The following is a 16,866-nucleotide window of genomic DNA, read 5'->3' on the forward strand; positions in this document are numbered from 1 at the left end:
TAGAACTCTAGTTAGTTTGGTCAGGGTGTGAATATTCTAGGTTTGTATTTCTATGTTTGGCCGGGTGTGGTTCCCAATCAGAGGCAGCTGTCGCTCGTTGTCTCTGATTGGGGATCATACTTAGGCAGCCAGTTTTCCTGCCTGTGTTGTGGGATCTTGTTGTGTTCCTGTTTAGGCTTGTGTGTTAGCCCTTTGGACCGTCACGGTTAAGTTTGTTATTTTGGTTACTGTGTCGTGTGTTTATTAGTTAAATAAACATGTACGCCTTTCACGCTGCACCTTGGTCCGACCCGTCTCTTAACGTACGTGACAGAAGATCCCACCACCAATTAACCAAGCAGCGTGCCCAGGAGGAGCAAAGAGTATGGACTTGGCGGGAGATAAGATGATCTGGCAAGGCAGATGGAGGCCCTGAAAGGGATCAGGGTGGGAAGGAGAGACAGCCCCAACATTTTTTTGGGGGGGCCTAAAAGGGTGGTCGGGGAGCGACAGAGAGGAGCCCCGACCACGGCACTCGTGGGGGCTCAAGGAGGAGTCCTCACTGGAGGAGGACGGGGCGCGGAGTGTAAAGGACGGAGACAGTCATAGACCTCCAGCGCCGGTTCCCAGTCCGGTACGCCCCGTACCTGCTCCCCGCACCAAGCCAGTGGTGCGTGTTCCCAGTCCGGCCTGGCCTGTTCCTGCACCTCGCACCAAGCCAGTGGTGGGTGTTCCCAGTCTGGTCCGGTCTGTTCCTGTTCCTCGCACCAAGCCAGTGGTGCGTGTTCCCTGTCCGGCCCGGCCTGTTCCTGCTCCTCGCACCAAGCCAGTGGTGCGTGTTCCCAGTCCGGTCCGGACTGTTCCTGCTCCTCGCACCAAGCCAGTGGTGCGTGTTCCCAGTCCGGCCCGGCCTGTTCCTGCTCCTCGCACCAAGCCAGTGGTGCGCGTCGTCAGTCCGGCCCGTGCCCGTTCAGAGCAGTCTGCTCCACCGGTGCCTGATCCAGCTGCGGTCGGTTGCTCCACTCCGGAGCCAGAGCGGTCTGCTCCACCGGTGCCCAAGCCAGCTCCGGTCAGCCTCTCCACTCCGGAGCCGCCACCGAGGCTGGAAGCCCACCCGGACCCTCCCCTATTCAGTCAGGTTTGTGCGGCCGGAATCCGCACCTTTGGGGGGGGGGGGGGGGGGGGTACTGTCACGCCCTGGCCTATAGAACTCTAGTTAGTTCGGTCAGGGTGTGAATATTCTAGGTTTGTATTTCTATGTTTGGCCGGGTGTGGTTCCCAATCAGAGGCAGCTGTCGCTCGTTGTCTCTGATTGGGGATCATACTTAGGCAGCCAGTTTTCCTGCCTGTGTTGTGGGATCTTGTTGTGTTCCTGTTTAGGCTTGTGTGTTAGCCCTTTGGACCGTCACGGTTAAGTTTGTTATTTTGGTTACTGTGTCGTGTGTTTATTAGTTAAATAAACATGTACGCCTTTCACGCTGCACCTTGGTCCGACCCGTCTCTTAACGTACGTGACACTCTCTCTGTCTTTCTCTCATTCTGCTCTCTCAATCTCATTCTTTATTTTTCTCTCTATACTGGGCTTCGTCCCAGATTACTGACATAATATAAATGTCAAAAGGAGAGTGATTGGAATTATTTATCCTATTGATTTTCATTCCATTCTGTGAGATGTAAATGAGGCAGTCTCTGGACGAGTTGACATTTCATCCCTCGCCAGAGAGCAGGCTGAGAGACAAAGCAGACACAGCCCAATAGAGCCCCATTCAAACCACAATAATTGCATTCACTGTACAGCTCATAATAACAATACAAACACCAGTTCACTCCAGCTGTTTAGAATAATACAACCAGAGCTTCTGGGTCTGGCAGAGGCCCTTACTGTCTGCTTAGAGGGTCTGACCAGGGTGTGAGGCGCTTTTCTCTCTTGTTTTTTCACAGGGGTTATCGAGGGCAATTATCCTTTACGGTCTAGTGGTCACTTCTTCTATTCTGCTCTTCCTCCTCTCTCTATTCCCTTTCTCTTCCTTCTATATTCTTTCCTCCTTTCTTTATTCCCTCCTTCCTCCTCTCTCTGTTCTCATTTTCCTCCATAGGATGAGTCCCGTATAAAGGTAAGGGCCTTGGTCTGTGTGGACTCTAAAGGGTAATCCATTCTGCACTGGAATGACTCTGATATAGAAGACTTGCTGGCAGTTTGTGTTCAAGTATTGTTTTTTTTTTATGCCTCATACTAGGTCTCCTTCTTCCACTCCACTGACTGCATAAATAAAGCCTCATCCACAGAGTTTTGTTGGCTGGGATGTGTGGGGAGGTGAGATATAGGCCATTGGACCCCCGAGGAGCAGATAGGCCGGCGCACCCTTGCGGACATAGAAGCATCCATTGGCATTTAGAGTGGGATAGAGTGGACACATGCACAGCACACACCTCTCTGCCACTCAGATACACTCCTCTCTGCCACTCTACCCTGTCTGAATTGTTAGTTTAGCCAGGCACAGATTCAATCCTCTCCTTCACTCTACCCTGCCTGGAGCCTTATTTAACAGGGCACAGATTCGCTAATCACTCCCTCTCACAGCTGGTGACAGGATTTGAATCCCACTCACTCCTTAACACAACCCCAGGATATGACATGGCTCAACAATGGCTGAGTGGGCACAGTTTGACAGGGGAGGTTAGAAACAACACAACACCCATCCACTCTACTCCCTGCCCCTAAGCTCCAGACAGTCACAAATGTAAATATAATAACAGGTTACAAAAGATAAATAAAAGACTCACTATAAACAGACTCACTTTTTTCTTTTTTCTGAGTGCCACCTTCACTCCATCCACTGAGACTATGATGTTGACCTTCTTCTTCTTTATGTTTTTCACTTTGAATTCATACTGTGGAAAGAAAGATTGATTAAAATTAGTAACTATATAACAATTAGAGAAGAATAGTTTAACTTTTAATTAGAGAAGAACGGATTAACTTTTCAATGCAAGTTGAGCATGGCGCTTGCAACGCCAGGGTTGTGGGTTTGTTTCCCACGGGGGGCCAGTATGAAAATGAAAATGTATGCACTCACTAACTGTAAGTCGCTCTGGATGAGAGCGTCTGCTAAATGACTAAAATGTAAATGTAATAACTGGTTGAACGCGGCATGTGTATAACTACAACCAGTTAGCAAGTCGGAAATTTGAATTATCAATGCACATCCACTGTTCCACAGCCCAGCCAGGCAATTTACAAACTCCCCTAGAAAATAGTTCCCAATGCTACTCGGCTGGGGTTTGCTAATGCTACTAGGCTGGGATTTGTCTAAACCTTACTGCCTGCCTTTTTTCAAAAGTCTCATGAACGTGACGAGACTGACAGTTTCTCTGAGCCAGGCAAATTCATTTATCAGGATCATTATAATGGGTATATCCAAATAAATGGAAATAGAAACAAAGGTAAAACAAACGAAAATGCACATAGTTTGCTGTCATTTCACCTGCTTGATGGGATTGTGTGTTAGCTTTAGTTGGCTAGTTAGCGGCTGGAAAGAAGTAGCTAGCCTGCATGGCAATTGTTTTTGCTTAGAACAGTAGTCACCAACCTTTGAGTCAAGATCACTTTCTGAGTCCAAATGCAAGCCGAGATCTACAGTTTTTTTTTTACATTACTTAAAAAGCGTAGGCCTATGCAACATTAACCTATTAAAAACAGTACTGTAGTAATGAGGTTTGTGCAGTAGGCTATAGGCCCAAAACATTATCACCACATATTGGCTTTGCTTGAATTGCCCTGCTAATGCATTGTTGTTCTTCTCAGACCCCTTTAAAAAAATCATATTTCAACATTTGAGGTAGGCTATATGATCACACCGGTAATCAATGTTCCCTCTAAGCTGTGCCCGCACACACACCTTCTTCTGTGCAGAGAAGCATGAGATTGAACTTCACTCAACTTTCTAGAGTTTTCCCCGTAAGTTAACACTACCAATGTTTCCCTTCACTGTGGGAATTGTGATTGAATCAATGCAAAATTAGCCACTTTCAATGCAACATACCGAAACTAAATGAACTATGCAATTTGTATGCAAAACTAACTATGCAAGAAATGTTGTTTTAGGCAGAACGCATCGGAGTAGAATTCTATTGGGCATGACTCAGACCCGTACTCTACACAGACCGGTGCGCCATAACCAATCAGAGCTGTAGTAGGCCTATATGCAAATAGACCATTGCCATATATGGATCTGTGCCATTCACTTTGAACTGGACTGTTTTTACAACATGAGCAGTCGTGAGTAGATGTGCTTGTTTTGAGATCAAAGTGAGAGCTACATGTTGCAACATGTGCACATTTGTACATTTGTTCATATCCTTTGCTAGATGGTGAGTTATTAGCCCAGTTATAGATAATTTGTAGTCAGCAATGGGGGAGTGATTGCTTCCTACAAGACCCCAAAACGTGTACATTTCTAGAAATCTTTGAATAGCGAGTCAGGTAAAGAGCTTTTATTTGTCTTAAATGTGCAGTGTTGTATTTTGAGACAGGCTTGAATAAGCTACACTATAGGACCAAAAGTATGTGGACGCCTGCTCGTCAAACATCTCATTCCAAAATCATGGGCATTAATGGGGAGCTGGTCCCCCCTTTGCTGCTATAACAGCCTCCACTCTTCTGGGAAGGCTTTCCACTAGATGTTTGAACATTGCTGTGGGGACTTGCTTCCATTCAGTCAAGAGAGCATTAGTGAGGTCGGGCGGTTAGGCCTGGCTAGCAGTCGGCGTTCCAATTCATCTCAAAGGTGTCGATGGGGTTGAGGTCAGGACTCTGTGCAGGCCAGTCAAGTTCTTCCAAACCGATCTTGACAAACCATTTCTGTATGGACCAAACTTTGTGCACTGGGAATTGTCATGCTGAAACAGGAAAGGGCCACAAAGTTGGCAGCACTGGAACTAAGGGGCCTAGCCTGAACCATGAAAAACAGCCCCAGACCATTATTCCTCCTCCACCAAACTTTACAGTTGGCACTATGCATTGGGGCAGGTAGCGCTCTCCTTGCATCCGCCAAACCCAGATTCGTCCGTCGGACTGCCAGATGGTGAAGCGTGATTCATCCCTCCAGAGAACGTATTTCCACTGTCCAATGGCGGCGAGCTTTACACCACTCCAGCTGATGCTTGGCATTGCGCATGGTGATCTTAGGCTTGTGTGCGGTTGCTCGGCCATGGAAATCCATTTCATGAAGCTCCCGATGAACAGTTGTTGTGCTGACATTGCTTCCAGAGGCAAATTTGGAACCCGGTAGGGAGTGTTGCAGCCAAGGACAGACAATTTTTACGCTCTAGGCACTTCAGCACTCGGCGGTTCCGTTCTGTGAGCTTGTGTGGCCTACCACATCACAGCTGAGCTGTTGTTGCTGCTAGATGTTTCCACTTCACAATAACAGCACTTACAGTTGACTGGGGCAGCTCTAGCAGGGCAGAAATTTGACTTACTAACTTCTTGGAAAGGTGGCATCCTATGACGGTGCAACGTTGAAAGTCACTTAGGTCTTCAGTAAGGCCATTCTACTGCCAATGTTTGTCTATGTAGATTGCATGGCTCTGTGCTCAATTTTATACACCTGTCTGCAATGGGTGTGGCTGAAATAGCCGAATCCACTAATTTGAAGGGGTGTCCAAATACTTTTGTATATATAGTGTAATTAGCCAATAGGCAGAGGGTAGCATAATTTGTCTGATTCTCTGCAATAATGGTGTTATATCTAGTTTAACCGTAGAAGAATCTGCACAGTTTCACATTGTACATCACTCTGATGTTTAATGACATGTGCCACTCATTCTGACAACCCATTCATACGTAAAGCAGCACACTGTCATAAACCATAACAACGCACAGTACGACGTACAGCATGTCGTACTATACATAACGAATCAAATCAAATTTTATTGGTCACATGCGCCAAATACAACAGGTGCAGACATTACAGTGAAATGCTTACTTACAGCCCTTAACCAACAGTGCATTTATTTTAAACAAAAAAAGTAAAATAAAACAACAACAAAAAAAGTGTTGAGAAAAAGAAGAGCAGAAGTAAAATAAAATAACAGTAGGGAGGCTATATATACAGGGGGGTACCGGTGCAGAGTCAATGTGCGGGGGCACCGGCTAGTTGAGGTAGTTGAAGTAATATGTACATGTGGGTAGAGTTAAAGTGACTATGCATAAATAATTAACAGAGTAGCAGCAGCGTAAAAAGGATGGGGTGGGGGGGCAGTGCAAATAGTCCGGGTAGCCATGATTAGCTGTTCAGGAGTCTTATGGCTTGGGGGTAGAAGCTGTTGAGAAGTCTTTTGGACCTAGACTTGGCACTCCGGTACCGCTTGCCGTGCGGTAGCAGAGAGAACAGTCTATGACTAGGGTGGCTGGAGTCTTTGACAATTTTGAGGGCCTTCCTCTGACACCGCCTGGTATAGAGGTCCTGGATGGCAGGAAGCTTGGCCCCAGTGATGTACTGGGCCGTACGCACTATTCTCTGTAGTGCCTTGCGGTCGGAGGCCAAGCAGTTGCCATACCAGGCGGTGATGCAACCAGTCAGGATGCTCTCGATGGTGCAGCTGTATAATTTTTTGAGGATCTGAGGACCCATGCCAAATCTTTTCAGTCTCCTGAGGGGGAATAGGCTTTGTTGTGCCCTCTTCACGACTGTCTTGGTGTGTTTGGACCATGATAGTTCGTTGGTGATGTGGACACCGAGGAACTTGAAGCTCTCAATCTGTTCCACTACAGCCCAGTCGATGAGAATGGGGGCGTGCTCAGTCCTCTCTTTTTTCCTGTAGTCCACAATCATCTCCTTTGTCTTGGTCACGTTGAGGGAGAGGTTGTTGTCCTGGCACCACACGGCCAGGTCTCTGACCTCCTCCCTATAGGCCGTCTCATCGTTGTCGGTGATCAGGCCTACCACTGTTGTGTCGTCGGCAAACTTAATGATGGTGTTGGAGTCGTGCCTGGCCACGCAGTCATGGGTGAACAGAGAGTACAGGAGGGGACTGAGCACGCACCCCTGAGGGGCCCCCGTGTTGAGGATCAGTGTGGCAGATGTGTTGTTACCTACCCTTACCACCTGGGGGCGGCCCGTCAGGAAGTCCAGGATCCAGTTGCAGAGGGAGGTGTTTAGTCCCAGGATCCTTAGCTTAGTGATGAGCTTAGAGGGCACTATGGTGTTGAATGCTGAGCTGTAGTCAATGAATAGCATTCTCACGTAGGTGTTCCTCTTGTCCAGGTGGGAAAGGGCAGTGTGGAGTGCAATAGAGATTGCATCATCTGTGGATCTGTTGGGGCGGTGTGCAAATTGGAGTGGGTCTAGGGTTTCTGGGATAATGGTGTTGATGTGAGCCATGACCAGCCTTTCAAAGCACTTCATGGCTACAGACGTCAGTGCTACGGGTCGGTAGTCATTTAGGCAGGTTATCTTAGAGTCCTTGGGCACGGGGACTATGGTGGTCTGCTTGAAACATGTTGGTATTACAGACTCAGTCAGGGACATGTTGAAAATGTCAGTGAAGACACTTGCCAGTTGGTCAGCACATGCTCGGAGTACACGTCCTGGTAATCCGTCTGGCCCTGCGGCCTTGTGAATGTTGACCTGCTTAAAAGTCTTACTCACATTGGCTACGGAGAGCGTGATCACATAGTCATCCGGAACAGCTGGTGCTCTCATGCATGCATCAGTGTTGCTTGCCTCGAAGCGAGCATAGAAGTGGTTTAGCTCGTCTGGTAGGCTTGTGTCACTGGGCAGCTCGCGGCTGTGCTTCCCTTTGTAGTCTGTAATAGTTTTCAAGCCCTGCCACATCCGACAAGCGTCAGAGCCAGTGTAGTACGATTCAATCTTAGTCCTGTATTGACTCTTTGCCTGTTTGATGGTTCGTCGGAGGGCATAGCGGGATTTCTTATAAGCGTCCGGGTTAGAGTCCCGTTCCTTGAAAGCGGCAGCTCTACCCTTTAGCTCAGTGCGGATGTTTCCTGTAATCCATGGCTTCTGGTTGGGGTATGTACGTACGGTCACTGTGGGGACGACATCATCGATGCACTTATTGATGAAGCCAGTGACTGATGTGGTGTACTCCTCAATGCTGTCTGAAGAATCCCGGAACATGTTCCAGTCTGTGCTAGCAAAACAGTCCTGTAGCTTAGCATCTGCGTCATCTGACCACTTTTTTATTAACCGAGTCACTGGTGCTTCCTGCTTTAGTTTTTGCTTATAAGCAGGAATCAGGAAGATAGAGTTTTGGTCAGATTTGCCAAATGGAGGGCGAGGGAGAGCTTTGTATGCGTCTCTGTGTGTGGAGTAAAGGTGGTCTAGAGTTTTTTTTCCTCTGGTTGCACATTTAACATGCTGGTAGAAATTAGGTAGAACGGATTTAAGTTTCCCTGCATTAAAGTCCCCGGTCACTAGGAGCGCTGCCTCTGGATGAGCGTTTTCCTGTTGATTTATGGCCTTGTACAACTCATTCAGTGCAATATTAATGCCAGCACTGGTTTGTGGTGGTAAATAGACAGCTATGAAAAATATAGATGAAAACTCTCTTGGTAAATAGTGTGGTCTACAGCTTATCATAAGATACTCTACCTCAGGCGAGCAAAACCTCGAGACTTCCTTAGTATTTGATTTTGTGCACCAGCTGTTGTTTACAAATATACACAGACCGCCACCCCTTGTCTTACCGGAGTCAGCCGTTCTATCCTGCCGATGTAGCGTATAGCCCGCTAGCTGTATGTTATCCATGTCGTCGTTCAGCCACGACTCGGTGAAACATAAGATATTACAGTTTTTAATGTCCCGTTGGTAGGATAACCGTAATCTTAGGTCATCCAATTTGTTCTCCAATGATTGAAGATTGGCTAATAGGATTGATGGAAGAGGCAGTTTACTCGCTCGCCGTCGGATCCTTACAAGGCACCCCGATCTACGTCCACGATATCTCCGTCTCTTCCTCACGCGAATGACGGGGATTTGGGCCTTGTCGGGTGTCTGTATGATATCCTTCGCGGCCGCCTCGTTGAAGAAAAAATCTTAGTCCAATACGAGGTGAGTAATCGCTGTCCTGATATCCAGAAGCTCTTTTTGGTTATAAGAGACGATGGCAGAAACATTATGTACAAAATAAATTACAAATAACGCGAAAAACACACATAATAGTACAATTGGTTAGAGGGCTGTAAAACGGCAGCCATCTTCTCCGGCGCTGTTTAGTTTATGGTATGGGAATAATGATGCATTTAATTTTGTAAAGTGGTTTCTTGCATCAAACAACACAAAAACATTTTCAGTCACCTCCTTGTCTGAAGGACAAGTGGATAAACTTTTTTCAAAAGTCTCATGAATGTAGGCCTACATTGAACACCACCCATTGGCTGCTACTGTAGGCTGGACGATAGAATAGCTATTTCCATGTTAAAATGTTATGAGATGCACTCTGGTAGGCCTACATTATGATCACATAGCCACAGTAGCCTACTTGACCACTGTGAAAACTAACTTAAAGCAGGTACACCTCAGTGTTCACAGTAAACGCGCGCCAGAAGTTGAACAGAATTTTCACAACGTTCAAGTTTGAGCTTAGCAGACCTGAAATTTGTTCAGTGCCTAATTTTGTTTTAGTGAACATTGGCAGTAATTTGAGGGAACATTGCTGAAATGGTTCAAAATGGGAACACGTCGCCTACCTGGCGCGCAGGGCAGCTGAAGCGGGTGCACCTACCACCAACAGCGCGAGACAAATTAAAAAAATATGAACACAAGTTTTATCGTTGGGTTTTTTACAGAAATGTTAGGCGATAGACTAGGAATGTCTTGGAGATCGACTATCGACCAGTAGGTGACCACTGGCTTAGAACGTTTGGAATGGAGGACCAGCTCGTTTGGCTAGCAACTTCAGAATGCAGAACTAACAACTGGCTTTTGCCCGGACTATATTGTCTAGTGGAAGGATGAAATAAAACAGATTCACTCATTCAAATATATTTTTAATGAAAACGTCACTCATCTTTAAAAAAACATGTTGGCATAAGAACAGCTCGGCGTCGGGCCTAAGAACAGCCCTTAGTCGGGAGTTATTCACACGATAATCCCCGGGTTCTCATGCCTTTCTAAATATATGGCTCTGGCCCACAGCATTCTATTGTTGAGGTATGCCCACACTATTCAAACACAGAAAAGCTGCTTTTTAACATACTTCATTTTTTGGAAGGAAAACTATTTCACTCATATTGTAATTAATTATAGGTCATATTTCATAGAAATCTGGAAACACTGGACAGTTACTTTAAAGCGGAATTACACTCAAAAATACGTTTTTGTGTGGAAAATAGATATTCCAGAGCCATCCATTTCCATTGGACCTTTTGGATTTCTGTTGGATTATTGATTTATATTTGGGATTGCTTTGGGATTTAACTATTTTGTCTTTTTGAGGGTTTTTCCTTTGGATTATTTACTGTATTTGTCATGTTCGTTGAATACAGGATTGGACCAAGGTGCAGCGTGGTATGCGTACATGTTCGTTTACTTATTAAACACCGACAAAACAACAAAAGCAACGTAACGTGAAGTTCTAAAGGCTAAACATAAGACAAGCAAAACACATAGAAACAAGATTCCACAACATAGGTAGGCAACATGGCTGCCTAAGTATGATCCCCAATCAGAGACAACGAGCAACAGCTGCCTCTGATTGGGAACCACACCCGGCCAACATAGATCTACAATAACATAGAATGTACACATAGAAATTCACACCCTGACCAAACCAACCAAAGAAAACCGGGCTCTCAAGGCCAGGGCGTGACAGTATTTCCTTGGTTTTGGACTCCCATTCAGACTCAAAAGACACACCAGAGGTTCAGGCAAGACTAAGATTGTAATTTACATTGTGGATTTTGTCTTTGTACTGTTGGCTCTGACATGACTATTCATTTGTGGATTATTTAATCGTTATTTTGTTGCTTAAGTTGAACCCTATGATTTTCCTATCAATACTATAATTGCACTGACCAAATGTATCAAACTTTAATATATACTGAACAAAAATATAACGCAAGTGTTGCAGTTCATATAAGGAAATCAGTGAATTTACATAAATTAATTAGGCCCTAATCTATGGATTTCACATGACTGGGCAATGTTGTCAATGATCTCAAGGCAGCTGGGACCATAGTCACCAAGAAAACAATTGGTAACACACGCCGTGAAGGACTGAAATCCTGCAGCGCCCGCAAGGTCCCCCTGCTCAAGAAAGCACATACACAGGCCCGTCTGAAGTTTGCCAATGAACATCTGAATGATTCAGAGGAGAACTGGGTGAAAGTGTTGTGGTCAGATGAGACCAAAATGGAGCTCTTTTGCATCAACTCAACTCGCCGTGTTTGGAGGAGGAGGAATGCTGCCTATGACCCCAAGAACACCATCCCCACCGTCAAACATGGAGGTGGAAACATTATGCTTTGGGGGTGTTTTTCTGCTAAGGGGACAGGACAACTTCACTGCATCAAAGGGACGATGGACGGGGCCATGTACCGTCAAATCTTGGGTGAGAACCTCCTTCCCTCAGCCAGGGCATTGAAAATGGGTCGTGGATGGGTATTCCAGCATAACAATGACCCAAAACACACGGCCAAGGCAACAAAGGAGTGGCTCAAGAAGAAGCACATTAAGATCCTGGAGTGGCCTAGCCAGTCTCCAGACCTTAATCCCATAGAAAATCTGTGGAGGGAGCTGAAGGTTTGAGTTGCCAAACGTCAGCCTCGAAACCTTAATGACTTGGAGAAGATCTGCAAAGAGGAGTGGGACAAAATCCCTCCTGAGATGTGTGCAAACCTGGTGGCCAACTACAAGAAACGTCTGACCTCTGTGATTGCCAACAACGGTTTTGCCACCAAGTACTAAGTCATGTTTTGCAGAGGGGTCAAATACTTATTACCCTCATTAAAATGCAAATCAATTTATAACATTTTTGACATGCGTTCTTGATGCGTTATTCTGTCTCTCACTGTTACCTGAGAGACAGAATAACCTACCATTAAAATTATAGACTGATCATTTCTTTGTCAGTGGGCAAACATACAAAATCAGCAGGGGATCAAATACTTTTTTCCCCTCACTGTACATGTCTCTTCCAATTTAGCAAAAAAAATAAAAAAATAACTAAGAGGCATTTTCTACAGCTGTCTCTCAAAGACATTGGCTAGCAGGGGAGACTCTTCAAGGCATTAGATAGGAAGGTAGCTAGAGGTTTAAAGGCTTTGGCTAGCTTCCCTGATTTCATCTGCAGAGTGTATTACCCTTACCCCTGCTAGTGTATGATCAATCAGAGTTGAGCACAGTAAAGATTTCTGCTCTTCAGAAACACACATACATCACACACCATGCCTGCACAGCCATAGGGATGAAGAGTGCACTCACATATACATTTGCACAACATGACTGGGAAAAACAACTCTGTCATAAACATATAGGCCTAGACCTAGCAGCAGCATAAATCAATGTGAACCTGATGCCTTCATGTCTTGAATATCTTACTTAAATGTTATTCTGTCTGATGTCTGCGGTGTGGGAGAATACTGACTATCCTTTCTGCACTGTAGCCAACTGCACCTGGCCCAGACAGACACAGCGAGGTGTGTGTGTGCAGTGGCAGATTTAAGATTAGGCAACTAAGGCAATTTTCTGGGGCCTCACATCATTAGGGGGGCTCGTGATTTTTTATTTTTAGGAACTCAGTTGGGGTCTCAACTTACTGTTGGGAGTTAGAATAGTAGAATACAGAAGGTGCAATTTCGGTAGTGCATCAGCAGTTTTCCTCTTGTTATGTCAGTCAATTAGCCCATGTCAGTTAACATTTTATAGATTGCTAGCCAACTATCTAAACCTTGTAGTAATCATGGCTGAATTACCAACCGGGCACGAAGGGCACCAACCAAATCTCGCTTAGGATCCCCAAAAGGCTCTGGGCAGGAGGCCTCAGGCTGGCCTCTGCCTTGGGCTCCAAATCACTAAGTATGCCCCTGTGTGTGTGTATGTGTGTGTGTGTGTGTGTGTGTGTGTGTGTATGTGTGTGTGTGTATGTGTGGCCAGACTGGCCACCTGTGTCAGCTGGAGCTTGGAGGTGCCAGTGCATTTCCCTTTCAGCATAGAAATCCCCAAATCTCTCTCCAGGCACATTCAAGTATTCAGCACAATCCACACCAGCTAATCCATACTGGCCAGGTTTGAAAAGTCCATTAAAAGTTTATCTGGCTGAGATGTCTGCCTGCCTGGCCTGTTCAGTGCAGCAGTAATGCAGCAGTCAGGACTCTGAGCATTGCTACATTCTCTGGAGGAGAGTTAATTCCAGGGAGGAGAGTAAAACACTGTCTGCCTGCTATTAGGCTGAGGTTGGGGCCTGCCTGGAATCTCATCCTCTGCTTAACCCTGAGGAAGAGGAATAATCTGCTGACCACTACCTGTTACCAGACCAGCGGCTAACATGATTGATTGACAGGCAGAGCCAGGAAGACAGACAGCCAGGAAGACAGACAGAGAGAGGGGCAGACGGACAGAGGGGTAGAGACAGACATACATACAATACAGTACAGAGACTGTCTGTGCGACATGTGTTTGAGTGTTTGCGCATCTGTGTGTGTGTGTGCGTATTTGTTTGGCTTGTGGGTGCATCTGAATGGCCTCTTTTTTAAAGGTATTTTTTAAGGAGTGGGGCTGTCCCACTCCTTTCGTAATTTTTTAGGTTCATTGAAGAGATAGTAAAGTGTTGGAATAACAGGAATAGGAGTAGGATGAACCAAAGGGCAGTCGGACGGATTTGAACCCATGCCGACTCTGGCATACATGTATGCTGTGGTGAGCGGCTTTAACCGCTGGACCACACAGGCCATATGACTGCATCTATCTAATGGCTCTCACTGGACAGCTGGCACATACAGTATATGCATCTATGCGGCGTAATCAGTCAATCATCAGTCAATCACATCAGCTAGTCTGGTCTGGCAGGCTTGTAACGGTGTCACAGCACATTCACTTTCAATTTCCAATTTATATCTACTATTGATGATGGGATGTTCAACGACACATGAAAGGACCAAATAAACTGACCTAATTACGACAGTTAACGCTGCAATGGCTCCCTGCTAAAAAAGCCATTAATTGTTGCGCTGCCATTTTGAAAATTTGATCTTGTGAAAAAGACAGGGCTTAGAAGACGAATCCTTCCCTTAGAAATACTGTTCATGTAAATACTGTACACTGTCTCAGCATTTGATTCATTTAACATTTAGCCTTCATATCGCCAGAAAAGCATGTCATTATTTCCTAAAGGTCGGCTCCAGCCGTTTGCTCTGTAATCCATCAAAGCAATAACAACACCATCAGACAAACATAATGCCATCTTCAGTCTCAAAGGCTATTTTCACACACATACAAATACCATTCATATCATCCAACAACGACAGAGCCATTCATCAATGACTGCCATAATAATAAACCTTTTCACAGAGGTTGGATGCGGCATTTTGCCTGCATTTCGTCTCTCACACACACATACGTACGTACGTACACACGCACACACACCAAAAGGTGTCTTTCAGACGCAGTGTCAGCCAGCTAGCTGACTAGTTCAGTGTGCCAGCATTTCCATGGAAGGGTCTTACATAAATAGTTGCCTTATGAAAGAGCATACGCTTTTGATCTTTAAAGGGGCAATCTGCACTTGAAATAATAACAAAGCCGACTCCCTGCCGCTGTATTAGTAAAAAGCTGAGGGATGGGGCTGGAGAAATGTAACTATATATATGGTTCCAAGGAATGACCATCCATGATATCAAAAGTATAGTTTTGACCATGTTCTGAAGCGATACAGTGTTTGTTTACATTTACATTACAAACATTGGATTAAAACAAGCTTATATTTTGGGTTCTGATGGGATACAACAGTTGAACTAAGCTCATGAGGCATTTATATGTTACAGTATATTAATGGGTATACTGTATATCAGTAATTTATAAGTAAAGAAAATGTATGTAGTAACTGCGGATTGCCAATTTAAAGACTTTATGAAGTATTCCTTGAGAGCAATTGTGGTGTGTGTGTGTGTGTGCTTGTGTGTGTGTGTGATGCTGTCCAACTTCCCTTCCATCTGTTAGGGGGGACAGCTGGAGAAGACAGAACCAGGCCAATACTGTTACCCACCTGCCTACACACACACACACACACACGCACGGACACACACGCAGTCCCTGAGCAGCAGTGTGTGTTACTGCCCAGCGGCCAAAGTGATCCATGAAGGCTCTAATTCAATCCTAACAAGTAGCATTAGTTTTGATTATCGACCAGGAACCATCAGTTAGACCAATCAATCTCCCTGACACCTCTCTTCCTGAGAGAGAGTGGGAATACGGGAGAGAGGAAGAGGGGGAATAAGGGAGAGAGGGAGAGAGTTTGAGTGTGGGTGTGTGTGAAAGAATGAGGTCGAGAGAGAGAGAAAAACTGGTAATGGCTTGAGGAATGTAAAGATTTTACTGAGGTGACTGTCTGGGAGAAAAGGTGAGAGTGAAATCTCCAATTTCCAATATCTAATACTTTTCCTGAGACAGAGTGAGGAGCCAGACACCTGCCTTCTGCTATCTGCCCTTTTAAATAACAGATTGGCTGTTAAACACAACCTAGTGTCCAAAGTACACCACTTTCTTGCCCCTATGCACTTATCTGAGAAGATTAGATAAGTAAAAGGTTACCCACTGGGCACACACTGGTTGAATCAACGTTGTTTCCACGTAATTAAATTATGTTGAACCAACGTGCAATACCTCTGGGTTTCACCCCGAATCTAATGGGCAGGTGGAACGGGTGAATCAGGATGTGGGTAGGTTCCTGCGGTCCTACTGCCAGGACCAGCCGGGGGAGTGGTCGGTGTTCTTGCCATGGGCCGAATATGCACAGAACTCTCTCCGCCACTCCTCCACTAACCTGTCACCATTTCAATGTGTTTTAGGGTATCAGCCGGTCCTGGCACCGTGGCATCAGAGCCAGACCGAAGCTCCTGCGGAGGACGACTGGTTTCGGTGCACGAAGGAGACGTGGAACGCTGCCCACGTCCACCTCCAGCGCGCAGTGTGTCGCCAGAAGGCCAACGCTGACCACCACCGCAGTGAGGCCCTGGTCTTTGTACCGGGTGATCGGGTCTGGCTCTCGACCCGGAACCTGCCCCTCCGCCTGCCATGCTGGAAGCTGAGCCCGCGGTTTGTGGGGCGGTTCAAAGTCCTGAGGAGAGTAAACAAGGTTACGTATAGGTTGCTACTCCCTCCAGATTACCGTATTAACCCCTCGTTTCACGTGTCTCTCCTCAGGCCAGTGGTGGCTGGTCCGCTCCAGGAGTCTGAGGTGCGGGAGGTCCCTCCGCCCCCTCTGGACATCGAGGAGGCCCTGGCATACTCCATCCTTTCCATCCTGGATTCGAGGCGTCGGGTGGGGGGCCTTCAGTACCTCGTGGAGTGGGAGGGGTACGGTCTGGAGGAGTGGTGCTGGGTCCCGGTGAAGGATGTCCTTGATCCCTCCCTGTTACGGGATTTCCACTGTCACCATCCGGATCGCCTTGCTTCGCATCCTCCTGGCCGGTGTCGGCGTCAGGGGGGGGGGGGGGGTACTGTCACGACTTCCGCCAAAGTTACCTTCTCTCCTTGTTCGGCAGGCTTCGCCGTTCGTCGTCACCGGCCTTCTAGCCACTGCCACTCCTCTTTTCATCATTCCATTTGTTTTGTCTTGTTTTCACACACACCTGCTTCATATCCCCTCATCAGGGTCTGTATAAGTATTCCCTCTGCTCCCCATGTCTTTGTGTGTGATTGTTTCCAT

At 46.2% G+C, this 16,866-nt stretch overlaps 1 protein-coding gene across 1 annotated transcript in view; it reads right to left on the reverse strand.

The window, feature by feature from the left end:
• Positions 1 to 16,866, reverse strand: part of nos1apa (nitric oxide synthase 1 (neuronal) adaptor protein a) — a gene marked incomplete at its 3' end in the record, with an annotated part of 220,760 nt that overhangs the window by 94,158 nt on the left and 109,736 nt on the right. The window contains exon 3 of the mRNA XM_084185811.1: positions 2,779 to 2,871. Within this exon, the coding sequence (XP_084041937.1) occupies positions 2,779 to 2,871 (93 nt within the window). The remainder of the gene's footprint in view (positions 1 to 2,778; positions 2,872 to 16,866) is intronic.

The sequence above is a fragment of the Coregonus lavaretus genome (genome assembly GCF_964263955.1).
Source record: "Coregonus lavaretus genome assembly, chromosome: 21".
In the NCBI taxonomy this organism is placed as follows: Eukaryota; Metazoa; Chordata; class Actinopteri; order Salmoniformes; family Salmonidae; genus Coregonus; species Coregonus lavaretus.